A 25,446-nucleotide genomic window follows, 5' to 3' on the forward strand; every position below is an offset into this window, starting at 1 on the left:
ATAACTAGGTAGGTACATGTATTCCCCATACAAACTCACCCGCATGTGCATGTACCTTTCATGGCAACCCCGCTAAATCTGCTAAGACCTTCCAAACTCTTCAGTCTATCTAATATATGCGCCCTGTTATTGGCTAGCCTTATATTGAATCCAATAGCCTCATTTGAATCGATTCGATCGAATAAGAGACTGTAGGAGAGGTATGTTGTAAGGCAGACTGGTTGTAAGGAGAGTATTACCAGGCGGGCGGTGTGAGATTTAGCCAATAGGGAATAATCCGTACATGTAGAAAATAAAAGTAACACTAAATCGGCAGTGGCAGAGTGGGGGATCCATCTAAGTGCGGGGCACTTTAGAAGCTTCCTTGTGACCTTGTGGCTGAAGCCTTATGCTACATACTTGGAGGTACCAACAGAGCTAAGGTAATCCGGCATCTCTAAGATCAGTCCGCCTCATTACATAAAGACCAAACCACTAAGGAGTAGCCACTAAAAGATTATCAAGACAATCCCTAAAACTACGTGTACCCTCTAAACCCGAATAATACATACTCGAAGCTATTCGCAGATCTACAGACAGCTTCCTAACACTTACCATCCAACTGACTACTACTCATATCGGTAGCAGCAACGGCCGCAATGGCAGACGCCCGAGCCCTGCTTCGCGCTCACCGCGCCGAGAACCGTATCAAACATCCTCATGCCGCATACTCGGATGCCGGGAAACTATTATGCAAGTTATGTCACGAGCCCGTAAAATCAGAGGCCTTATGGGAAAGTCACATCCGAAGCCCGAGCCATAGAAAAAGAGCACAAGCACTACAGAGCAACCTCCCCGAGCAACCACAGGCGGTATCTTCGACCGACGGGGCTAACGGCAAGCGGAAACACGACGACGTGGATGAGGGCATGTCCGACGCAGACGGCGACGCGGAAGAGGCAATACGGAAGAAGCGTAGCAAGCCCGACCTAGCCTTATCCACGAGCAACGGCGGTGAGAAGAGGCTGTCGCCCTCAGAGCTATCGAGACGGACTTCACATCCGCCCGTGCAGGGAGTCGAGGTCGCGATACCGTCGCGACCCGCCACGCCAGCAGCCGGTTCCAACTCCGCGACCTCGACGCCTAAGGGCGCTCCCGTCGGCCGCTCACCGCTCATCGGCTCCGAGACCATATCTACATCTACATCCACGCCCTCGAATCTCCCTATCTCGACGCAATCTCTCTCCGTACCATCGTCCACAACCACAACCGCAACCACCGCCCCGCCACCAGCTCAACCATCCAACGACGCCGTAGACGAAACCGAATGGGCAGCTTTCGAAGCCGAGCTTGCCGCCGAGCCCGCGCCAACGTCCGGTCTACAAAGCTACTCCGCCGACGCCACGATCTCAGCGCCAGCAATGACCGCCGCTCAGATCGCCGCTAAGTCGCAGGAAGAAGAGAACGAGCGGCGGAAGCACTTCGTAGACGCGCAAATCGCCGACGAGCGGGAAGACGCGACGCGTGCGCTGGAGGCCGAATTTGAAGAAATGGAAGAACTAGAAGGGCGAGTACGACGGCTCAAGGAGCGTCGAGAGCAGCTGCGCAAGGGCGGCGTGGCGAATCTCCGTGGTGGTCCCGCCGCGAATGATGACGTAGTCATGGCTAAGAGCCCGGCGGACGACAAGGAGAATAACGACTCCAGTATACCCGAAGAAGATGAAGAGGAGGAGGATGACGATGATGAATATGATGATTGGGGCGCATTTCGACTTCGGTAAGGGGGGAGCACGAAATTAAGAATTTGTATAAGAGAGGGATGATGACGAGACATAATAATAATACTGGACCCGACTTCAGCTTGATTAACAGGAAAAAAGGAGTACTACTTTGCATAGAACCACGACGGCGTTATTCTAACTAAGCTTTGTTAATAAAAGGAAAGCGCATAAGGGCTAAATGAATTCGAAAAAAAGGTGGGAGCATTTAGTTGCATTTATCTGGGACCCAGCATACATAATTGTTTCTTATATTGATGTACATACAATATTGTACGATAAAGGAGACGGACAACTCCCAAAAGAGAAACAAAAAAACCCAACAGAGATATCCCCGAAACACCTAGTCATTAAATTGCATCATTCAAAAGGAGTCATCAAAGCGCAATGTCCTCTGCGGAAACAGCAGAGCCTAGTTCACCTGTAATACAAGTGCTCTCTCACTAATGAGCCCTTACCTTCGTTAGCCATACAGCATTCATCGATCCAAATTAGGTGTGGTTTGTGAAGGCGGAGATGGGTATCTGTCGGCCAGAGACAGATAGTAATAGGCGTCGGACGGAATTCATCTTTCGGACGGTAAATCAGGCGCCCCATCCCACGCCCGGCATGTCGTCACTATCTCGTCCTACGCGTTCCCAAAATTTCCTCAGTCGCCATACCCTCCCGACACCGGCACGCTCCTCCCATTTCTTGACCCCTTCGCTTCTTTCTCGCACCTCGCCGCGCCAGACAGCTCCGACCCATCGCCGAAGGCCATCCTTGAGCTTCTCCTTCTCAACAGCGCGCTTCTTAGCAATGAGGCCAGGCGCTACGCTGCTCTCTACGACTTCCGGCGGAAGCACGCCGCGCTGCACCAGAGACTCGGCGGAAGGCCGGAGCGGCAAGCTGCGTGACAGCCGGATTGACACGAGGCTGCGCGCTAGCCGCCGCGAGACCTGAGTCGTGTGCGTTAAGAAGATGTGGCGGGAGATGAGTTCCGTGAGGGTAGGCCGCGAGGGTGAAGTTAGGAGGGGTGGAAGTGATAGGCGGGCGCGCCGGAGGCGAAGGGTGTGCAAAATAGGGTGTAAGGACAGAGTCCTAAAGTGATGGTTAATCTACCTCTACCGTTAGTATAGTATGATCTACGCAGCATTGTATCATTTTGAGGGAACCGGTATTTGTGGAGGATAGAAAACCAATAGAAAGGGCATATTAAACCGACATCAACGCGCGGCTACGTTTCAACGGAACCTTTGCGCAAGAAGAATACGAATATGAGAATAATGGCTCATAGCTAGGTTGCATGCGGGAGTGAAACCTAGGGGTCTCCAACCCGTATAAAGCCTTGACCAAGAGGACGCTGGCGTATAAGCCGAATACTATATCGGCGTCATGAATATGTATAAGCCAAAGGACAACATACCCTTGAAATGGCTAGTAGATCGCTCACGTCTAAGAAAGTGAGTATATGCGTCAAGATCTCATTTGGCAGGCCGTCCAAACTCAGAAAGTCCCACCCCCAGCGCAACAAGGTCGACCTTCTTGTTACCATGACGTCTACTGATCTTTCCCTATGAGGACTTTGTCTAGAGGTAGTTGACGCATTAGGCGTAGATAAAGGCGGCCTCGACGACGAAGCCGCCGTATCTGGCGATAAACATGAAACATGCGCAACTTGATCCGCGGCTGGCCGCATTCCGTCATAGAGCATTCCACAATGAGTTTCCAGGTGGTCGGAATCTATAGAGTCCGCAACTAAGGCACCTGGTTGGGCATCAACAGTGGTGACCGTTCTCGAGACCGGCTCTCGTGAGGTAGTATCGCCACTCTCGGCAGCCGGCGGCGAGGAAGGTAAAGATGCATGCGGCACCAGCGTCGTGGTGTGACTTGACGTGACCAAGGTCAGATCGCAGGCTTTAGTGACGAGATGCTGTCCCAAGTCGGCTTCCCCGCGAGTTAGACGTTCCGACATGTTTGCAACCTAGCCGAGATGGGAGGTGCCAGGTAGCAATGGTGATGAAGTGGCAGTAGGGATAAACCTCCTCTGATATGTGTATCTCCGACGAAGCACAAAGTAGGATAAGAACTGTATACTGATACTGTACAAGGTCAGTCCTCGGTGAGAGTTTGCGTGAATATATGCCGCAGGATAACAGCAAGACACGATGGTGAGTGTCAGCCGCTGTATCTTATGCCAGTTCGATAAGATCCGAGCTCCCCGAGTGGTCGGAGACGCCAAACCGCCAGAATAAGCAATATGATAAAAGGTAGGCAAGTGTTTTATGCGCGGTTAGCTACTTGGGCCGGAAAATACATATTTTGTACTGTGTGTATGTATGTGTGTGTGTTCCGTTAAGCCTATATCAACAGCTGTTTATACTGAGTGAGGCGAGCGACAGCTACCTAGGGAAGCTATTCCCAGCCGGTAAGACTTACGTACCTAAGGTACGGGGTTCTCAATGAGGGGGGAACATAAGGTAGCGGCGCGAAGAGCGGGAAGGATTAACGCGTTGTAAGAAGTACGTATTATTGAGATATGTATTGAGGTATGTATGCAGTGGCGCTAATAAGACGATGCAGTTAATAACACGAGAACCAGCTGTCAAATGTCTGTTGTAGGGGTCGAGATTATAGCAAGGCAGCACTTCAAGCAAGCAAGCAACCGCAAAGATGTGCCTGAGCCTGAACCTGAACCTGAGCGTTGAGGGGCGTTGAGGGGCTTTGAGGGGTATGAGGGGGCTGACAGAACAGCAGAACGGGGGACCCTGTTTGCATATGTTTGCATGTGTAAATACCTAGGTGAAGTGCGAGGGCGTTGGTAATCCTAGTCGAATTAGTAGTGAGCGGCTACAGATGATGTGTTCTTGAAGGTGGCCCGTGATACGAAACACAATCCGTCTCCCAGTTCATTAATGATTTAGCTAAGTTTGGAATATATGAACATAAATAGTAAAATAGAAAAAGTACCAACATCGTGCACCATGTACCTAACCTTATGTTTAGGTTAGGTTATGTACCTAGACTTTAATGTTGATACCTACTATGTAATAAGGCAGGTACCTACGGAATACTGTACCTACCTCATGTCATCTCCACGTTTAGCTAAGCCAAAGATGCAATATGCACAGACCATTAGTTAAATTCCCGGTCACAGTGTGCGGGATGTCGATCTCGGAATTGATTACAGTGCTGTTACGTTGATCTTATAAGATGTACGAAGTACCTACAGCTATGTAAGTCATGTAAGTCATTAAACATCCGAAATCGAGTAGTTAAACTATACATTTAAACAAATTAACTAAGTATACGCTTAATGTTTTTCAATACTATCTCTTTTATAACAGGTAGGTAAGTCTTACATACATACATGTACCTAATGTATAATGCATGTAGGGGCCAAAGAGACCTAATACCCAGGATTCAGGTACGTAGTGCCCGTTCGCAGATTACCCCGAAGGAAAAGCCGGCGAGAATAGTAATACGTATAATTTGCATGTACGTACATACAATCTCCTATGGTTACCTCCGAAGCATTCCCACCTTAGCAAGCTTATAACTTATACCGCATCCAGTGGGACAAAAGGGCCACGCTTAATAGCCTACCTACCCGATTTCCGATTTCCGATTTCCTCGTTGCAATGCTAGATCAAGATCTCAGCTGTACGGAATATCGCACGAGAGCGGGACCAGATGATCCAAGATTTGTGACTTATGTACCTAGGTACAGGAACGGCAGATGCGTGCTCTACGTAAGTAAAGATTTTTGCTCATCTCACAGGTAGGTTAGGAACGTAACAGGTAGGTAATATTTTAAACTCCCGGGGTGGTCCGCGCCGAGGCGGACGGGAGATCTACGGAACGAGTTCGCTATGACTTTTTAAACTGGGAAGGCTCTTTTAAGCGCGGGATGTCATGGCTAAGCCATATACGGAAGACGCGTAGAGAAGGTATGTATATGCATATAAGATAGGTACATGTATAGTAAGGGCGTGCTTATATTGATCCTTAACAAGGCTTTTGCTAGGTACCCCACACGTATACTTCCATTGCATCGTGGTCGCTTAGCTTAAACACAGTATCGGAAAGGAACAGGGGTAAAACCACACATCAAGATGTACCCAACATATTTGACCTACATACTAATACTTTACCTAGTTATAACAAATATGTTATCCATGTATATAGTTACCTATCTAGGTAGCTCAAGCAATGTGTTGTCCAATCTAGTCCCATGTCTCGGTACGGTAGCGGCAACCCGAGTAGTAAGAAAACATGGTCCGAGTTGAACTACAGAGTCTTAATAGAAGTGCTATCATGGGATCTCGTACAGATAACCTTAGTTAGTTAGACCAAGGTAGACCTTCTATTACCTATCCACCAACACTATAACTTTAGACTACGTAGGTAAGGTAACTATGCTAAGTTAGGAGGTACACATATAATAGTCCCACGTGTAAGTCAAGCCAATAAGCGCTCCGCACATAGACTAATGTAGCCATCTGGAACAAGCCACCTACGGACCCCCCGGAAATATATTATTTCTCAAAGGTCTAGACGGAAAAAGAAAAGAAAAGCCTCGTCTTACCTAATCGTAATGAGGCTATTCCTCCCGGCCCGGAAATTCTAACTACATAGCGAATTTCTTGTTACTTGTCACAATTCCCGGAAACCCGCCCACGCGTTACATTATGTACCTGGCATATGAAGAACGTGGTGCTGTAAGTCAGAATGTTCTCTCGACACAAAATGATGTGGATCTTACCCTCCCCAGGACACAAGTTCCCTGTAAGCAACGCCGACGAACGGTGGAGCTCGGTACGGCCTGGAGGGCCGAATGCGGTCTCCTTTTCTGGCCGTCAACGTGGTCGCGATCCCCCCGACCCCCCTTCGGCCTCTCTCTTTCGGTTAGCATCAGTGCCCAATGAACAGGAACTCGCACTTTTCGTACCACCGGCCAATTGGGCGCCGAGAGCAGGCTAAAGGGCGTGACCAACGTGCCCAGTCTTTCTTCTCGTCTCGGGGTGAAGCAACACAGGTAGTCGGCCTATACCTTCGTGTGTATAGCGAGCTAGCTAACTAACTATGTACATACTTGCTCGACTAACTAGCTGCGACCATGCAATGCAAACGGATGGGAAACTAGATCACCCTGCATATCTATGCGATGCGAGCACATCCGCTGTGGAGTATCTGTGAACCCATTTCCCAGGCAGAGTCGGCAACCGAGCCGTTCCAATCACTCACCCTTGTCTGACCTTGAAAATTGATGGCATTGAAGGACAACTCATAATTCTGTCCAACCAAGAATGGTGTGGGAATTTCGACAGCCATTAAGGATGAGTCGATGAAGCCTCGTTCGGTACTTCTGGGAGACGGTGAGCAGAGAGGCGTACATTTGCATGAGGGCTCGACAAATCCGAGCGATCCTATATATACGAGCAAATGCGGTACCGCATAACCAAAGAGCAGCGTGGATGGCGAATCAGGTAAGAGGCTCAGGCAGGTATCACATACCCCTTCTCCTTTCGGTAGGCCATAACAGAGCCTTCAAGAACTATTCTATCGACATCCTCCGGATCGAACTAAGATACATCCCGCAACATTTACTTCTCTGGTTCCGGCCCCCAACCAATGAGCTGGCACTGCAGGGCTTCGAGAGGCTGCTAACAAACCAGGAACACATGGACGATCCTCTCTCCCTCTAGCCCAAGGCTCTCGACGGTGGGTTCAGATGCATATCACTGCGTCCGGGGTGAGACTTGTACTCCCCACGCCCCCCAGGGGTGGCACACCTTTATAGAGATAATGGTGGGTAGCGGTGATGGGAAAGTGTCTCGGAGGACGTGACGTATCATTGGGTCAGAGGTGTGAGTAGGCTCTTCTGCTTACTCTGAACTAAGGGAATGCGCATATCATTTCTTGCACATGATTTCCACATAGTGTGGCCGGAATTATCATGGTCTTCGTAGAACTTTCCATGGCGTCGAATGTCTCAGAGATCTTGATTGGTCAGTTAGAAGCAAAACTCAACGTCGAATTTCCCCCTATTAGAAGCGACGATATATATATACATTGATGCTGCAGCTGTCTAACTGGAAGCTATGGTTCACTGACGGATAGATCAACGATTGCGTCTGATTATATGTACGGAACGGGCCGTGGGGTACGAGACCAGGCGCCCATAATTTCCCGGAGAAAGGATTTATTCACAACACTACTTGGCCGCCTTAGCGGCCTTGTTGACCCAGGGTTCGCGCTTTGCACGTAGCATGTAAGTGAATGCAAACAACGATGGGAATAGTAAAAAGCATCACTTTAACATTACACCGAGATTTGGATTTCCATATTATCCCTTGCCGCCGGAAGAAACCTCCGTTTTACTAGGACACCGGTCAACTCCATTTAGCAGAATAACACGCAACGTTGCTACTAAGTCATCAGCTAATATCCTGTAATGTTGTCCTATACTATAGAGCTAAAAATGGAACTATGGTCATATCTTGCCACATGTAGATGGAGTAAACGTCCCGTACGTATGAGATCATGTTACGAGCTCAACATGACACTAGGTATTTTAACAATTGGATCGTCCGTGGCACAACAAAGCAAGATAAACTCCATTCAGGAACGAGATCTAATTTTCAGCATGGTATTGTAATATTTCGATAAGATATGTACCTAAATATGCCATTGCCGTTTGTAACACAGCAAATTTCACCAGCATACTGGTTGGTCCCTTTAGCACAACATCAAGCCTAGTAAGGAGCCTACATTAAAGTCTCTTGTGATTTCCATCGTAAGAAACTCACGTTACACCCACCAACGTCGATAATCGTATGGGGTTATACCGACCCCATCGAGTGTGTTTGTACATCAACTCTTCTGGTATAGTAGTATGAGCAGGTACCGAGAACTAGATGCAGCCATGACCGTAGCGGGTCTTTTAACGATGATAAATTAGGAAACATCAGGACCCTCTTCCATCCCCAGACTTCCTAGGCACGCATCTTGCACAGGCTGGGGGCGAAATCGTGCAGGTGGGCCTGGCGTAGCCAGAAAATCATTGCCACGTCGCGGGACTAGCTAACCCGTTGAAGATCTTAAGAGTTTACCTGACTCGTGTATAGCCAAAATAGGAGATGTCTATATGCGTCTTGATGTAGTTTCACGTGAATGGAAGGTTTTGTGGTATCGTGGGAAATAATTCCCCTGGGCCTACATATCTGGCCTTGGATAGGCGGCCGCAGAGAGGGGAGCCTACTTCCACGACCCAAAGGGGTACTGCTATCGACGAAGTCGTCATAGTAACCCAAACCCCCCTGTATAAACGATGTGTTGTTCATTTTCCCGGGAAAGGCTCATCAGACGAAAAGAAAATTTCCGTAACTTCTGGGACGGGTATATCGGATGCTCAGAAATCTCAAGCTACGAGTAGTGGATGTTAGCTGCAAGTGCTGGCCAGAGTGCATCAGGAAGATATCGTCTTTCCCGATGTGGCTTGATGATGAGCTGGACAAGCTCGAAAACATTGTCGATGGAAACCCAATCAAACAAAATCAGGCGAGAAGCGGCAACAGAATAGCGTGGCAAAAGCAATCAAGTCTTGCTAGTTTGATAAACCACGCAATATGGGACCTTCTAAGCCTAAACGAAAACACCAGCTTCGTCTGCTATACCTAGATGCAGGATATAATCTTCGGAGGTTTAGGGCAAGTGACTGGGCATCTGTTTAAGGTAATCACCCGAGACGTGGCAAGGGACGAAACATGCTCCCCTGTTCCAGTGATTGACAGTACATGCTCGTCTTAAAAGGCAAGTTGCCTCACAGGCTCTAGGGGGGGTAGGAGACCTACCCGCGGCTAGCCAGATGGCTTGCATAGGCAGTCAGTGGGGATAGGCCACATCCTGGTTGCAGACGGGAAAGGATCAAACTATGCGTGCAACGGGGGTGTAGTAACAGGGTGTCAAATTCGAGGCTGATGGGCTCACGTCCCAAGGTTAAGGGCGGACCGCACAAAGACGTTGGAATCGACCCAATAGAGAACAGCGAAATGGAAGAGGGGCCGCCATCTATCTTTCTCGAATCAAGTAGCTGGTAAGCTACTCGTCAGTCAGGGTACTCGTAGGCTGTATCCAGAGTGGGGAAGTTGAGCCGGTGGAAATTGAAGCACTAGACCAACGTGGCATCCATCCAGCATTCTAGGAAACATGTTAGACGGACTGGCTGCGAAATGGACATGCAACCCCAATTACCAGACAGGCTGAGTTGTCAACGACCAATCCTCAGCGGTTGTTAGTAGCAACTTTGGACACAGTGTCGACGAATATGTAGTGAAATGTTAAGGGCCAACGTAAGTCGAGAACGAGTACCGGGTGGGAAGGGCAAGAAGGAAACCCAAGGCGTGAGCGACAAGTATAAGTATTTCTGTCCCCCCTTATCGATGTCACTTGCACCTAATGGTGGAGTAACCCGAACCAAGATTTCAAGAACTTCAGTCGGTATATAAAAAAAAAGAAAAAGAAAAAGAAGGGAATACTAGTCTCAGCTTCAGCCTCAAGTCTATCGTGAACACCAGCAGCAATACCTTCGTTGATGTCAAGAGTATAGACCGCTTGACGGCCCACGCTCCTTTTCGACATAGCTACGTGTATCGGCTAAGCTAATCAGCGGACCGCCACGCCCGGTTTTTTTTCCTATTCCAGACCAACAACACTCCCGAACGGTGAACGATGTGCTATTTCGAACAGACGCGTTGGATGTGTGGGTATTGGCGATGGGGCCACTTCCGCCAACAATGTACGAAGGAGTATCGAACCGGGGAGACCTGCGGGCTGAAGTTGGTATACTGCACCAACCAAGAGCAGGACAACTGCAAACTCTGCAAAGACATCGAGAAGAAGCAACGGAAGTTCACCAAGCTCCAAAACGACATCTACCGGTGGCAGAGGGAAGGAAACCGGACGGCAACGATCGAGAAAGCCCAAAGGGATATGGGAGAGGTCGACGAGGCAATCCAAAACATGCTTCAACAACATCATAATAGGCAGTACTCGGTGGTGTAGGCACTCTGTCTGGTCAACGGTGTACGCGATGGTGGGGGGGTGGTGGTCAACACGACTACGAGATATCAGTAGAGTTTCACTCATCAAAGACTCAGAGGGGGTTGGTTTATATAAGAAGAACTCAGAAGAGCAGGAGAGGTCAATCTCAAAATTTGGAATTGGGCATTTTTGGATGGTTATGGTCTCTGAATAAACACGTTGGAAAGACGGTCTTTTTGTACGCTATACTCGATGCGATTATCTGATTTTTAAAGAGCTAGAGACCTCCGCAGTGGTCCACCAGGATCAAATCTTGGGTTCCTTGGGTTCTTAAATAGATCTTATACGTAAACCACTGCTCTTGAAGGTTTCTATGTATGTACTCCGTCGCCTCTTCTCCACTCGCGTCTACGATGGATAGGTAGTTTAAGCCGGTAACCGTCTGGCGGGAGACTTTACGAAGAAATTAAGGGGATAAAAAAAGATTTCATCAATACATTAGGTAGATAAAAGCATTCGGAAGAGTCATAGTTATGTAAATACGTTCACCCTGGCATAGTGATGAAAATAGGCACAACGGAGACATCACCAGATTAGACTATTCATATATGTAGACCGTCAGCAGGAACAGAATGTAACAGGGGGTTGAAAAAAAAGAAAAAAAAAACTGGGCGATATATTATTCTTGTGGTATCGTCTTTGGTAGGTGGATTATTTTATTATTACCAACTCGTTAACCCTAAATGAGTGGAGGAGACCGGGTGACACATGGAATTTAGGGGGGTGGTTGCGGCCCTTCCCGGATTCCCCGCTCACTGGCTAGAATCTAACGCACAGACTCCCGTTTAGAATTCTAGAAAACAACATCGTGAGCCTCTTCGGCCCGCGATTCTTTATACCCTTCAATACCGAAGACCGAAGCCGGATGAATACCTTTTTAAGATTATAATACAAAAACATATAGAACCGCGTACCGAACAGGCGGGACTCTTATACATAGGAACCAACTCGCTAGTAAAGAAAATGATATTGACTAGGCACGTGTCTACCACTTAATGGACTTGCTTCTCTTTAGGTCCCCCTGAAAACCAATCCCTGATTGGTTATTTGGCACTACACATGTAGGATTGATTCGTTGACTTAATTCAGTATGTGAATCTCGCTCTCCCCCGCTGTATAACCCAAGATTGGACTAGAATAAGACCCCGCCACAAACATTGGCCAAGTCATAGAGAAATCCATCACATAGAGAAATCCATCACCAAATCGGTCTTTGGTCGGCTCGTATCCCGCTATCAATCGGCGGAATCAAATGCAAATGGGTATCCATGTGGGCAGACTTGCGTCATTAACCCATTCAAAACTAGCACTCTTCATAGCCGTGTCGCATTTATATCTCCAAAGGTACCCACAAGTTGGCCCCCTACTTCATCCTTGACACTAGGGGGTTTGCCTTGTATCTCGATAGTATCGTCGTCGCCTAATAACCAGTCTACGGCGCCGAAAGCACTGTCTGTGGGGGGAGTTTCGCCTTCTCGCGAAAGCTTGGATAATATGTTTTGGTACCGGGCTAAACGGGCGTCTTGCCCTGAGAATAAAGCAGGTTGAGTCCTCTGAGACTCCTGTGGGGTGATTTCAAAGACGTCGACAAGATTGCTGAAACCATTAGTATACTGAACAATGAGCGGGGATGAAACTGGAACGCGCATACTTGGACGTCCGTGCTACTACTCTCTGCAGAGCTTCCACTTCTCGTTGCGACTCAAGCGGGTCAGCTTGAGCGTTTAAATTTTGCTCGCCGAAGCTTCCATACTGGAGATTATTCGGGTCGTCGAAAAGTAGTCGGGATACATCGTCCTTTTACAATTAGCCAATGCTGATGAGGATAATATAAAAATATCGGGCGCATACTTCATCGTAGGAATCGCGGCGGCCGCGGCCGAGGCAAGAAGAGCAAATACCCATTTTGTGATTATGGCGGATTGAATATGAGAAGGAAATTCAGAGAAATTGGGAAAAAAAGGTGGACCGGGACATATGCCCTCTGGTAAGGTCTAATAGAATAGAATCATAAGGATCGTATAATCTGCCTGGCGGCACCGGGCGAGAGTTAGAATTTTTTGATAGCTTGTCGCAAAAGGTTGAAGTTGGAAGAATTTGGGGAACGTTCGGGTTCATGCGCGACGCGGGACTACGTACCTACTTGGGTACTAACCTGTGAAGAGGCTCGTGCACAATTACGTAAGCCTCCAAAGTACGGAATACACTACATAGAGCAATCAGTTACCTAATGACGACATTGTCCCTTAACTTTTAAGCTTCGACGATAGTTACTCTTAATTTAAACCCCCTACTAGATGTTCCAGATGGAAGGTACAATACGAAGTCCACTATAAGGCTCCGATAAATTTAAGATCTATTACTTGGACTAGTGCCTAACCACCTTTTATTAGGCTTCAATCAACCTCCTGATTTTCTTTCTTTTCTTTCTAGTCTACTCAACATAGACAGCTATCAACTTCACAACATATGCTAGACTGCCTTCATTGGTACCCGAAGTATCGTTACGCACTCTTTACACAAGTAGCTTTAATATGAAGATATCTAACTTTATCAGATTCAAGGCATTACCGTCTTAGAGTTGGCTCTTCCTCAATGCGCTGTCAGTGCGCGTTTGATCAAGCTGGCAATCTCCGTAATATCATCCTTGTTCGTCTTTTGACCTCCCATGAGGTACAACACGTTGCCCAAGACCCGACTATGGATATTCCACATTGTTTCCCGGTTGCCCTCTAGTAAAGCACTTTGTAGCTTTAGGGCTGCGTTACTCTTATAGCCTAGGCCATCCGAAGCATTCATGTGAATAGCAAGTATACTACCGAGAGCCCAAGTCCCTGCTATAAGCTCTGTTTGATTCGAAATCCAATTCAATAAGTCCCAGGGCCAGATGGACCACACCTCGGGTTTCGTGGCACTAAACTGGCCAAGTAAAGACCCTGACCAGTCACTACTTTTCGCCCAATCCCATTCGCCTCGCTTCTCCATCGTCTGCATCTGTCGTAACGACTCTACCGCAACTTGGCAGCCGATAGGATGGGCTGTGTAACTATGTCCATGAAGCAGAGCATCGGCTTTATCATCGCTCTCAAAGGCTTTGAAAATGCTCTCGGACGCCAATGTAGTACTAAGTGGTACCAAGCCGCCAGTTAAGAGCTTAGCATGAACAGAGACATCAGCCTCAGCTTTAAGAAACGACGATGCAGTAAACCTGCCGAGTCGATACAGCCCCGTGAAGACTTCATCAAATATGACGGGAAGGCCAGTCCAAGATGTAGGATCCGAAGGATCCGGTTCGGGGCACGAACCAAAGAGCTTTGCTGAGCGACGGACGACGTTGACAAGGGCACGCTGGAAAAGGGGGTCCCTGTATCTAAATTAGTCTTTGCTTCTTTTTTTTTTCTTTTTTTTTTTTTTCCTTTTTTTCCCCAAGAGAATCAACTGCTCGCTTTTTACTTACACCAACTCCATACCCCCTGCTCCGATCACCACCGGCTCCATAAGTAAAGCACCAAATTTTCGGCCTTTGCTAACGTAATACGATAGTGTTCTTTCGATATACTTCTCATACGCTTGTTGTTCATCGTTTGATTCTCGAGAGTCGATATCAAATACATCGGATAGACTATCGAAAGTCTTGTTGCTGCCAAGGTCTGCTTTCAACTTATTGGGTATTTCGACGATCCATTGGCCATGACTACACTTGACGTTCGGGTAATCAAACCAGATACCCCTTCCGTTATACCACTCGATGTTTTCGTTATACGTACTCGGCTCGGCACAATCCATAGCACCCATAGTGTCACCATGATACCCACCCTTTAGTCCAATGATTCCGATATCTGTACTCGCATCCCATCCGTACCGGAGTCTAGCCGCCCGTAGACCCATCTTTACCGCAACCTCTACACCTGTGCTGCCATTGTCCGAATAAAACACGCGAGTAAGGCGAGGGTTTCTCATCCCATATAAGAGGGTGTCTGCTAGGGCTAGAGCGGGCTCGTGAATGGCCCCAGCAAACATGACATGACCGTAGCGGCCCGCTGCGTACGCTGCAGCCATCGTGAGTGAGGGGTTGCCGTGTCCGAGTCCTTGAGTCCACCATGATGCAGAACCATCAAATGAAGGCTGCAAAACAGGTACATGCTGATTGGTTGCCCTTTCTGCTTTTGGTACCACAGTCTGGAAGAAGTCTCCTCGGGCACTGTCGATAGCAACAATCTTGTCGGGTGAGAGAGATGTGTGTTGCGTGAAGGGCCACCATATTCGTTTATATGCGTCTCTGGGCATTGACTCGAGCCTCTCAAGACGAGCTTGGTGCTTGCGGTTCAGATGCTCCAGGATATTGCGAGTACCTGTACTTTGACTTTCATCCTTGTAATACTGCAGCATCGCCTTCGCGTCTGCATCTTCATCCTGCGCCCTTGGAGGGGGTTTTGGGAACGACGCAACGGGTATACCATGAGAGGCTGTGAAGTAGTCTTTTAAGTACTTCTCATTATCATATTCGCTGTCCTGGAACACGAGGATACTCTCAACGTCATACCCGCGCAGTTTTAAGGATTCAAAAGCAGAGATGGTTAAAGAGATTCCTCCGAGTTTGGAGTCGGCGATAAGTATGACGGGGCATCGCACTGCCGCATATAGGTCCGCTTGCGTAGTGCCTGTTGGTCCAGGAGAGTGAACGCCGCCGGCAGTTTCTATGAAAAGCCACCCGGGTTGTTGAGCTGCACTCCGAGATGCGAATTGATATATCCTAGACAGGAGCTCTTTATCCGAAGGTACTAACTTCATAGCCAAGTGTTAAGTCGCCAACACCATCAAGATCAAAGACGGAGCGTTTCGTACCTTACCCTTTGCCGCAGCATGCGGACTCATCGCCAGATCATACTGCAGCAATGTTTTGCGAAGGACCCCAGGGGCGTATCTTTCGATGTGGCTATATTCACATCAACACATGTAACCCAATGCTCTCTACATTGACTCCTATAACTCCTATAGGTTAGTATTATCACAGTTTCACAAGACAGAGTAGCCAAGAGCTCACGTACACCGATCATCGGCTTCATCTTCCGGGCCTGTTGAAACGGGCTTAAGGTACGATGTCTGCTCTTTTTTCCATATACTATTGGCAGCCCTGCAGAGAAGCGTGGCTATGATAGTTTTACCAACATCAGTGTTGGCTCCATAGACTTGAAAGACTCGAAGAGAGCTCCAAAGCAGAGGGTGGGCGGGTGCCATTTACACTACACCACCCTCGTAGGATGGTGAGTTGCTTCTTGGTGTTGTTAAAGGCCGCTGAATGCGGACACAAAATTACGTGCTAAGTATTATTCCCAATTAATCCGGCAAAGCAACAATATATACCCCACTACTCTGCAGCCGTGACATCGGTCCGGAAGTTTTCATCTCGTACTAGGGTATACCTAGATAAGTAGTGTATTGATCGACATATGATCAACATTACATACAGATGAATATAATTGTACTCAGCCCTCATCCTTTGAGTGCTCAAATCACTGGACGGCAATGACAGGTACACGGAGGCGACTCGATGATACGCTTGGGGAGGTCTTAGCGCGCCGAAAAACCCTCAACAGGCTCAGAAAGTTGAGCAATACTCCAGCTAACTTTATTGATTTTTCATCCAATGGCTATTTATCTTTATCGACAAACCCGGAAATTCAGAAATCATTACTGTCCCGCTTACAGGCCGAAGTCGCAACCTCGGAAGACAGTAACGGATCGCGCAATGCGCGTAGATCGCTCCTCGGCTCAGGAGGCTCTCGTCTCCTCGATGGCAATTCGCCATTTGCAGAGTCGCTTGAAGCTAAAATTGCCTCTTTCCATGGCGCGGAAGCTGCACTTTTATTCACTTCCGCTTATGATGCCAACACCGGATTACTTGGCTCTGTCCCGCAGCCCGGGGATGTAATTCTCTACGACGAGCTAATTCATGCGAGTGTTCATGACGGAATGCGTATGAGCCGGGCTACGAGAAGGATCCCATTTGCGCATAGTTCCATATCAGAGGCTCAACAAGGACGAGTTGCTAACACCAAGGAAAGCCGAGCGGCTAGTGGCAGTAAGAACCAGGGGCTAGATCATGTCCTGAGGGAATTAGCGAAAGATGAGCGGGTCACTAACTGCCAAGCTAACGTTTTCATTTGCGTAGAAGGGCTTTACAGCATGGACGGTGATACTATACTCTTGAAGGAAATTGTTGAGACGGTTGACCGATACCTACCGTCTGGAAACGGATACGTCATAGTCGATGAAGCGCACTCAGTAGGTGTGTTCGGCAAAGATGGCCGTGGGCTAGTATGCCAGCTCGGCTTAGAGGATCGAATATGGGCGAGGGTACTTGGTTTTGGGAAAGCGATGGGTTGTGCCGGAGGTATGTATTTAATGCCCGTCCGCGAATGTTTCGGTATTTTATTGGTGAACTTGGTGAACTTGGCGCTTGCTAAGATACCGTCACCACTAGGAGTATGAGTATTAACACATCCTGCACTAGGCGTCGTTCTATGCTCCTCCATTACTCGATCGTACTTGATAAACTACGCCAGAAGCCTTATATATACGACATCGATGACCTTTACGTCACTAGCCAGCATAGATGTTGTTTATGATTTTCTCATAAGCGGACAGTCTGAACCATTGCGACGACACTTGGAAACTCTCATTTACTATACGCGCCATCAACTTCATACTCTCTACACTCGTTTAAAGCCAAATCGAGACACGCTTTATGTCGAGCAGACAACTCTGAAGTCACCGATTATCCCGATTCTAACCGCCTCCCCTCGTAGTCTTGCGGAACATTGTCAACGGTTCGGCTTCATGGTGCGTCCTATCGTAAGCCCAACTGTACCTCTAGGGAGCGAGCGGGTAAGGGTCTGCTTGCATTATTCTAACACGAAAGAGCAAGTTGATGAACTATGTAGTGTAATTGAGGTATGGGTGAAGAGTCAGATGGCCGAGGTGATGCCCCAGGAGAATACGGAGTCCCACAAGAAGGTCACGGAAATTACGGACGGATTCATCAAGGAAGATAAACCGCGACTATAACGTCTATAACTTGAACTAGTTAGAGCATTTTCAACTTAGCTAGTCTAGCTACAAGCTATGAGTCACTAATTGTGGGTGGCGGAGACTTATCAAAGCTCTTCATCGGCTCCAAACCCCATCGATCAAACAGAGCCTTGTCCTCGTCCCAGCCATTGCATTCTGTTGTCAGCATCTTCTCGCCAGTGAAGATAGCGTTCGCGCCAGCCATGAAACATAACGCCTGCTTCTCCTCTGACATGGTCTTCCTACCAGCAGCTATTCGGACGATGGTTGCCGGCATGATGATGCGGGCGGTAGCAATGGTTCGAAGCACTAAAATACGTAGAGTTAGTAAGGCAATTACATATAGATTCCGCAAGGACATTTCATCAAAGATCCTATCTCACTAGGTAGTCTATACTTCGGGATAGACTCGAAATCCCGCATTATGCTCCTGAGGTGCAGACAAAAGGGGGCTAAGGTATCTAGGTGTACTTACTACTCGTAAAATCGATCGGCTCACGATCTCCAAGAGGCGTGCCTTTAATAGGTACTAGAGCATTTACCGGGAAACTCTCCGGGTGCTTGGGAAGCGTCGACACGGTATGCAGCAAGCCGACACGATCCGTCGACGTCTCGCCAAGGCCGAGAATTCCTCCGGAGCAGACGTTGATGCCGGCGTCACGCACGTAGCTAAGAGTCTTCAATCGCTCGTCGTAGGTGCGCGTCGAGATAACAGACGGGTAGAACTCGCGGCTCGTGTCGACATTGTGGTTGTACGCCGTCAGCCCGGCGTCTTTGAGCTCCTTCGCTTGCTCCGAGTCGATCATGCCCAGCGTGACGCACGCTTCCATGCCGAGAGCTCGCACGCCCTTGATCATCTCGGCGATGTTCCGCAGGCTGTTCTTGCGCCCGCGCATGTCCGGCCATGCGGCGCCCATGCAGAATCGCGTGCTGCCGTTTTCTTTGGCTGCCCGCGCGGCTGCTAGCACCGACTCGACCGTCTCGACTTTCTTCGCTTGAAGTCCTGTGCCTTTTTGGTATCGCGTAGCTTGGGCGCAGTAGGAGCAGTCTTCTGTGCATCCGCCGGTCTTGATATATGTATTTTAGCGATTATCTTTATTTATTTAATAATTTATTTAGTGTTAGTTTACCTTGATATTCATGAGCGTGCATAGTTGCACTTCGGCCGGGTCATGAAAGCGTCGGTGGACGAGACTCTATTACGGCTGGTGTTATCAGTCGAGTCCACTGCCGTAGCTAAAATCATTGGTTTCTTGTATATGATTATCTTACCGCTTGGTGCACTAAATCCATCAATGGATGATTGTAGATTGCCGCTATCTCGTCCCTCGTCCAATCATTCCTCGGTTGAGTCGCGGAGACGGCATCACGGAGGGTGTTCTTAGTACTTTGGATAGGAACTTCTTGCCTAACATGGACCGGTCCGGGAATAGGGAAAGGCGGCTGATCAAAATGTTGCGGCTGGACCGCGGCGGCAGCAGCAGCAGCAGACGGACGAGATGAAGCCGTCGTAAACGATCGGATACCGTTACATCGAGCAGGCCGAGCCAGCGGCTGAGTAAATCGACGAAGAACCGGGCGCGCGGGATTCATGATTACGCACAGATTGAATCTCATCGACTCACGGAAGAGAACCAGTCTTGAAGTTTAACGGGCTACATCATGACGAAGCAGCAAAGCAGGCAACCAGCAGGTAGCCTATACCGGGCTCTCTCTAGCCAACCCCCCCACGTCTCAACAGAAGCCCTACCCCCCAATACTTTTTTCGCCAGTGGGGTGGTGGGTTTCGGCTACTGAAGGAGATCCTCACGACGACTAGTGTATGTCCATTGTAGTGTACATGGTGTATGTAGAGGTATGTCGACGGCATATACCTACCTAAAGCGACTAGGCACGCGGGTAGCGAGATGGCCCATGGGCAAAGGGACGCTGTATCACTCGGCCAAGTGTTGAACTTAGCCGGCACTAAAGGGATTGGCGACAATCCACATCATCCCCGCCGGCGTGCATGAGGCCATTGAGGATCGCCGCCTTCCAATTTGCGAGATATAATTCGCTACCTATGGGTATTGCGTAATTGAAATAGACGTACGTATGTAGGAGAGGATGCCGACGTAATATGCGATGGGCTGGCGAGGCATTGCTCCTGAAATTAATTATCTCATATTAGCAAAGCTATACCTAGGAGAATGTTCAAATGCTTTTACTCTATTCTATCATGTAAATGCTTTATAAATTCAAATGAAGCTAGTGCTCATATTCTCATGAACTTCTATCATTCTCTTCATTTTTTATCACATGTTAATGAATTCCTAGGCCGTTCTATCTCATTCATATGAGGTGTTATGCGCATCGAAATAACTTTTTAATTGAGATGCAAATTTTACAATATACATAAACAGATAATAATTGAAATGAGAGAAAATATGAGTATGGGCTGAGAAAAGTGAATCCCCTCCCCCCAAGTCTTGGTAAGGTGAGCTAAAATGACACTGTAAGAGTCTACATGGCACATTTACGGAACGACCCAATAGGCGCATGATCTTATTACTACAATTCACGTAGATACTCATAGTAATGGCGATGTGTCTATAATGACTGGAAGAAATGTAGTTTTTCCGAGGTTCACTTTAATCTGGTTGAAGTTTCGTCAAAGAAATGCCCTGAAGACATTCTAACGGCTTGTCATAAATGTCAGGCAGCAGACAATTGTGTAATGAAAAGACCTTACCTATTACCTATATATTTAATTATGAGAAACTCTTATGTTTTACATCACTATAACATATTTTTATAAGTACTTCCCTCCAGTCTGTAGCCCCTACGGTATAAAGGCATCAACGTGAGATTATATAGTGAACATTATCGGATTAGTAACGTCAAAGCTAAGCTTTAACCACGGTTAGGCAAGCCGGGAGGTCATAGTAAATGGAACTGGAAGTGTAATTCAATAATTTAGGATGTTAATGTGAAATGCAGGGCGAGAAACCGGATCTATGTATCAAGTCTAATCTTATACTTCAACCCTTCAGCGTGGAATTTAAGGGATACTTTCAAGCCAGCGTGGTGATTTTATATATAATTGCAGTTAGGTAGTTGTCGGGTTCGTGAGTGAGCTAGGTCGAACTCGGCTTCCTTTTGGTGCGAGGATGATTTTACCCCTTTTTCAAAATTCGGCAGATTTATTATGACTAGAAGCCTGAGCCTAACCCTAAGCTTATTAATGGAAACCCTTTGAGAATAAATATTAGAATCATAGGCGTAAGAAAGGTTCCTTCGCTATAATACAAAAGAGGCTGGTAATCATGTGGCGTGATAGGTATAGAATACAACAAACAATATACGTTTTAATGAAAATACATTCGAAAGTCCTGCGGATGAGCACCAACATCTTCTTAGGCTGGATCTGCTATTACATTTTCCCTTTCATAGGGCTATCTCTCTTTTCGTCAATTACACGCCTTACAGCAACTTACCAACTGTCTGAATAATTGGACAGAAGTATTTATGGTCGACACATATCCTGTTGTTTTATCATTTTATATGTAGTGTTCTTTGATCTCTGATATTTGATTAAGAAGAAACATCATAAATTTAAGTTCCATGTTAATTATGAATGAGAATTAACATATATTTTACTATGTAGAGGCTGGGTTCACCAAGCCTCGTAAAATCTCCTGAGTAGCTTCATCGCCTATCGGTGGCTGTAACGAGGCTGGTAATGCTTAAGAATTAAATGAATAAAATCGATTCCGTAGCCTAACTTTAAGTACCTAAGTTAATCTAGTTCCAACATATTTACCTGATGTCTACCTACCTTCAGCATGAATTGTTAATCTTATAACCTTCCTCGATGCAATAGGTTCCTCATTTCCTTAACCTAGACGAGATAGGTTAATGGCAGCTTGGTGGTGGGAAGATATCTCAACGCTGAACGCTCCAATAACTTGCTTCTTTGCTAGGCTATGCAAGAAAAGCGATAGGCCGCTACGTGGCGGGATTCACTGGACACCAGTCCCGAATGCGACACTCGTAGCCTACCTTTCGTTGCATCATTAGCAAAGATGACTTCCACATAGCCACTTGATCTCGATGTAGTTCCTTTTAGTGCCGACCTTAACTTCTTTCCCTCACCAACTACTTGACTATCTTCTTATATCGTCGATTCTCCTACCCAACACTCCACTCGAATTGTTTAGTAACCATTTTTGAGAACTCACTCTGTCTATCGTTGACGGTCAAAAATTGGCACGATGACAAGCCTATGCGAATGTGACCACCCCGTCGTCGATAAATTACCGGAAGTCGCGTGGTGTTGTGTCCAATGCTGGACCCCGGTTCGAAAAGATGAAGAGCTTCCAGACCCGAGCACACGAGAGGAAGTGAGACACCGCGTACTTAAGAGGTCATCACTAGACTTATCATGGCCACGAAGTGTCCAATATATTAATAACACCGGCCTTGCCGATCGTGTTATTCGTGCCTTCGAGGGAAGCATATACAAGCCAGACCAAATAACCGATATTTCACATCCTAACGATGGCGGGGATCCAAGAGTTCATCTTCCGATGCAAAATATGAACCCCGTGACATACCAGTACTATCAGTACCAGCCCCTGGATACTACGCCACCCACAACACGAAACCTACTTATTAGAATCCTCCAGTTGTCTAGGGGTGAGCCTGAGGACCCGATACATGGAAGATTAATCATTGCATCCACCGAAAGTAAGCTGAGTTATGAGGCTATTTCATATACGTGGGCGAACGAGTCAGGCGACAGTGGAAGGCGGCGGCCTCTGTATCTCGAGAATAATTGGTATAGGCTTCCTATTACCGAAAATTGCGAGGCGGCGCTTCGACGGTTCCGAAATAACGAAGAACCAAGGTACCTATGGGTAGACTCCGTATGCATTAACCAAGAGGATGCCGACGAAATACGCGAACAGGTCGGGTTGATGCCTGAGATATATTCTCAGGCGCAGAAGGTTTTAGTCTACCTAGGAGAAGGCTCGCAGGACACAAGTAATGCGATGTTCGCTCTCAACTCAGATGAACAATCGGTTCAAGAATATGTGAAGAACGGCTATTACTTTGACGAAATAAAATTGCTATTTTCTCGTCCTTATTTCTCTCGCATCTGGGTTATACAGGAATTAGCTCTGGCTAAAGCTGCTAGCTTTTATCATGGGTACGACACTCAGTCGCTCGAGCTTTACCATTCCCAGGAGAAAATTGAGCGCATGTTTAAGGAAGTTCATGCTGAAAAAGTCCTGCCTCTTTGGCTACAGCACTGCGGAAGGCGGAAGCTGAGTTCCTGGGAAGAATTCGGGAGTTTGATATTCGACGGCATATCTAACGAGGCTTCGAGACCAGAAGATAAGATATTCGCCTTCTTCGGCATGATGGATGGCGCGAGCATGGAGGGACTGGTTGCAAATTACAATCTGGCATTAGAACAGGTTTATACCGGCATCGCCGCTTTCTTGATGTCCAAAGGTTACTTAATGAGCCTCTTGGAACGAGCAAGAAGCGGAGGATCCCAATCGACACATGATAATCGATCCTTGGATCTCCCTTCATGGGTTCCTGACTTTTGTTGCGCGGCCCGCGACGACGAAATTGATCTCGATCCTGAGTTCCGTCCAGTCTGTATTCAACTGGACTCATCTGAACAACGGGCACAACCTATCCCTGAGGCTGTTCTTAGTCGGACTGGGTCCCTGATTATCCATGGATATAGAATACTAAGAGGTATTGACATGGATGGTCCGAGATCGAGGTACACATGGGGCGAGGTTAGGGTCGGCTTCCAAAGATTATTCGACCCGGTCATGGACATCATCATGTTACCGTATGTTAGGGATCCTAAGCCGTACGCCCTGCATCTTCGGAAGACTGATATTCATAACCGTACCAAATGCTATACCTTCATTGGGTTATGCAAGGTTGGGCTACCTTATACATTCGCCGATGGCGGCGAGAAGATAGTGCTTCAACCTGAATATTTCCCTATTCCTAACGACCCCGAAATCCTGACGGTGCACAAATTCCTCGAGAAAAACCCTCATATGGATCTCAAGTTTAGTCCCTGGCGATTATGGGTTTCTTCTCAGGTAGGCAAATGTTATTTGAGGCCAGAATGTTCTTAATCTAATGATTTGCAGGAAAGAGAACGTTACTCCAATGTTAAAGGCCTTGGGTTTTCCTGGGTATTCGGACGAGGGCCGAGCCATCGCCGCATGAATCTCCTTGTCGGGCTTATAAGATCAGAGGCAAATCTTAAATCCATCCCATGCCATTATGATAAACTATGGTATCAATGTTTGCAGGCCTTTTACGTAGCTATGTCTGCCGCAGAGAAATACCGTAGGAAGATATTAAAAGAGTCCTATGATTCAAGCGAAGAGCTATTCATCGAACTTCAAAAGAAAATTGAGCTTTGGCAGGAATCAACACGGCACCTAGAAAAGGCGCCTTGCCCGAAAGATAACTTCAACAAAGATATATTCAAAGGCCTTTACCCTCTCCATTCTTCGAATTCTATCAGACAACGTAAGAGACGTCCAGCTGCTACTAGCCGCATCATGCGTAGAGTGTTTAGTCAAGCACTCTCGAATATTGAGCACAGTATATCAGGCCTCCGCTCGGAAAATTTGAGCTATGGTAAAGGACCCGTCGACATTATTAAGGAAGCTGTACAACATCTAACTATGAATCGGAAATTCGTGATACCACTGTCTCTAGTTCCTAGAAGAGAAACTGTGACAACTGAAGTACGGAGGGCATTCGATGTGATTAAGTCTCGATCAGATCGTGAGCCGAGGTTTAACTTTATCTCCGGGAGTCGTGAAGAATTCATCATTATTTAAGTGCGAGTTTTGGCATATTGCTCTTGGGTTAGGTTGAAAAAAAAAAAAAGGCTGTGAACTATATAATTTAAAAAGTATATTGATTTCTGTTGAATACAAGTGATACTTTGTTACCTACTCCCATGGCAACCACCTCTTTTCATCTAAGCGTTTACCAAGAGGACGCTAAGACTTTATCCCCGTCAACTTAACTCCGATATCCCGGGCGCAATCGGCCGTTAGCGGTGAAGCGACTTTCTTAGATTTCGGTTTCCTTCTCGTCCTCTAAGATTAGCCTATGATAGACGGACAGACAGGGTTGGATTACAGCTGTCGCGAAAGAGAAAAAAAATACACTCTCATATCAATTTCGGGTGATTTTTTCCCTTTTCTAACCAATTCTCTTTACCTCCTCCTTCCCTTTCAACTCGGAACTGTTTCCTCGCCTCAGATGGCAACAGTCAGATTGGGAGCGTCTCGTACTGCTCGGGTTAAAAGTTTTGACGCTATCATTTCCCAGAGAGCTTATAGCCATAGAGCGCAAACCCTTCGATATCGACATAATGACTTACATATAACAACTGGTAAGTACCTACATTTCGGTATTTCCTTCGAGTTGTTTTTTTCAACCCTTGCTTGGAGACCAAGTAGGGATATTGGAAAGTCATCATCCATATTACCAT

General features: G+C 47.2%; 9 protein-coding genes across 9 annotated transcripts; 5 read left to right on the plus strand and 4 right to left on the minus strand.

Moving 5' to 3' along the window:
- Positions 1-355: 355 nt before the first annotated feature.
- F5Y00DRAFT_120071 (uncharacterized protein) lies at positions 356-2,017 on the plus strand. Its single transcript, XM_048004030.1, has one exon. It carries the CDS (start codon positions 639-641, stop codon positions 1,758-1,760), a length of 1,122 nt encoding a protein of 373 aa, XP_047863222.1. The 5' UTR covers positions 356-638; the 3' UTR covers positions 1,761-2,017.
- A 245-nt stretch (positions 2,018-2,262) lies between these two features.
- On the minus strand, positions 2,263-4,026 carry F5Y00DRAFT_120077 (uncharacterized protein). Its single transcript, XM_048004031.1, has 2 exons — positions 3,163-4,026; positions 2,263-2,854 (listed from the first exon to the last, which is right to left on the minus strand). The coding sequence occupies exons 1-2, from the start codon at positions 3,709-3,711 to the stop codon at positions 2,342-2,344; spliced, it is 1,062 nt and encodes a 353-aa protein (XP_047863223.1). The 5' UTR covers positions 3,712-4,026; the 3' UTR covers positions 2,263-2,341.
- Positions 4,027-6,510: 2,484 nt separating this feature from the next.
- On the plus strand, positions 6,511-7,855 carry F5Y00DRAFT_241598 (uncharacterized protein). The gene is made up of 2 exons (XM_048008393.1): positions 6,511-6,774; positions 6,830-7,855. Exon 2 carries the CDS (start codon positions 7,139-7,141, stop codon positions 7,442-7,444), a length of 306 nt encoding a protein of 101 aa, XP_047863224.1. The 5' UTR covers positions 6,511-6,774; positions 6,830-7,138; the 3' UTR covers positions 7,445-7,855.
- A 2,614-nt stretch (positions 7,856-10,469) lies between these two features.
- F5Y00DRAFT_263658 (uncharacterized protein) lies at positions 10,470-10,802 on the plus strand (the record flags this gene model as incomplete). The annotated part of the gene is made up of 1 exon (XM_048011541.1): positions 10,470-10,802. One exon carries the CDS (start codon positions 10,470-10,472, stop codon positions 10,800-10,802), a length of 333 nt encoding a protein of 110 aa, XP_047863225.1.
- A 648-nt stretch (positions 10,803-11,450) lies between these two features.
- Positions 11,451-12,952, minus strand: F5Y00DRAFT_241603 (late endosomal/lysosomal adaptor and MAPK and MTOR activator-domain-containing protein). Its single transcript, XM_048008394.1, has 3 exons — positions 12,693-12,952; positions 12,493-12,638; positions 11,451-12,437 (listed from the first exon to the last, which is right to left on the minus strand). The coding sequence occupies exons 1-3, from the start codon at positions 12,744-12,746 to the stop codon at positions 12,155-12,157; spliced, it is 483 nt and encodes a 160-aa protein (XP_047863226.1). The 5' UTR covers positions 12,747-12,952; the 3' UTR covers positions 11,451-12,154.
- Positions 12,953-13,433: 481 nt separating this feature from the next.
- On the minus strand, positions 13,434-16,079 carry F5Y00DRAFT_254034 (PLP-dependent transferase; the record flags this gene model as incomplete). Its single annotated transcript, XM_048010124.1, has 4 exons — positions 13,434-14,205; positions 14,299-15,626; positions 15,687-15,777; positions 15,892-16,079. The coding sequence occupies 4 exons, from the start codon at positions 16,077-16,079 to the stop codon at positions 13,434-13,436; spliced, it is 2,379 nt and encodes a 792-aa protein (XP_047863227.1).
- F5Y00DRAFT_120256 (PLP-dependent transferase) lies at positions 16,048-18,012 on the plus strand. The gene is made up of 2 exons (XM_048004033.1): positions 16,048-17,235; positions 17,356-18,012. The coding sequence occupies exons 1-2, from the start codon at positions 16,368-16,370 to the stop codon at positions 17,907-17,909; spliced, it is 1,422 nt and encodes a 473-aa protein (XP_047863228.1). The 5' UTR covers positions 16,048-16,367; the 3' UTR covers positions 17,910-18,012.
- Positions 17,965-19,505, minus strand: F5Y00DRAFT_263662 (biotin synthase; the record flags this gene model as incomplete). Its single annotated transcript, XM_048011542.1, has 4 exons — positions 17,965-18,221; positions 18,388-18,979; positions 19,043-19,108; positions 19,185-19,505. 4 exons carry the CDS (start codon positions 19,503-19,505, stop codon positions 17,965-17,967), a joined length of 1,236 nt encoding a protein of 411 aa, XP_047863229.1.
- A 2,320-nt stretch (positions 19,506-21,825) lies between these two features.
- Positions 21,826-24,784, plus strand: F5Y00DRAFT_271245 (heterokaryon incompatibility protein-domain-containing protein; the record flags this gene model as incomplete). Its single annotated transcript, XM_048012762.1, has 2 exons — positions 21,826-24,028; positions 24,080-24,784. The coding sequence occupies exons 1-2, from the start codon at positions 22,166-22,168 to the stop codon at positions 24,782-24,784; spliced, it is 2,568 nt and encodes an 855-aa protein (XP_047863230.1). The 5' UTR covers positions 21,826-22,165.
- Between the last annotated feature and the right edge of the window lie 662 nt (positions 24,785-25,446).

The sequence above is a fragment of the Daldinia vernicosa genome (assembly GCF_022497035.1).
Source record: "Daldinia vernicosa strain CBS 139.73 unplaced genomic scaffold F5Y00scaffold_35, whole genome shotgun sequence".
NCBI classification, from domain to species: Eukaryota; Fungi; Ascomycota; class Sordariomycetes; order Xylariales; family Hypoxylaceae; genus Daldinia; species Daldinia vernicosa.

Excerpts from the sequence above, each read along its gene's own strand:
- F5Y00DRAFT_120071 (XM_048004030.1), top strand. The coding sequence starts at position 639 with ATGGCAGACGCCCGAGCCCTGCTTCGCGCTCACCGCGCCGAGAACCGT.
- F5Y00DRAFT_120077 (XM_048004031.1), bottom strand. The coding sequence starts at position 3,711 with ATGTCGGAACGTCTAACTCGCGGGGAAGCCGACTTGGGACAGCATCTC. Across the intron at positions 2,855-3,162 it reads ATCTACTAGCCATTTCAAGG|ATTAACCATCACTTTAGGAC; the intron begins GTATGTTGTCCT and ends CGGTAGAGGTAG.
- F5Y00DRAFT_241598 (XM_048008393.1), top strand. The coding sequence starts at position 7,139 with ATGAGGGCTCGACAAATCCGAGCGATCCTATATATACGAGCAAATGCG.
- F5Y00DRAFT_241603 (XM_048008394.1), bottom strand. The coding sequence starts at position 12,746 with ATGGGTATTTGCTCTTCTTGCCTCGGCCGCGGCCGCCGCGATTCCTAC. Across the intron at positions 12,639-12,692 it reads GCCGCGATTCCTACGATGAA|GACGATGTATCCCGACTACT; the intron begins GTATGCGCCCGA and ends TAATTGTAAAAG. Across the intron at positions 12,438-12,492 it reads GTAGTAGCACGGACGTCCAA|CAATCTTGTCGACGTCTTTG; the intron begins GTATGCGCGTTC and ends TAATGGTTTCAG.
- F5Y00DRAFT_120256 (XM_048004033.1), top strand. The coding sequence starts at position 16,368 with ATGACAGGTACACGGAGGCGACTCGATGATACGCTTGGGGAGGTCTTA. Across the intron at positions 17,236-17,355 it reads AGCGATGGGTTGTGCCGGAG|GCGTCGTTCTATGCTCCTCC; the intron begins GTATGTATTTAA and ends ATCCTGCACTAG.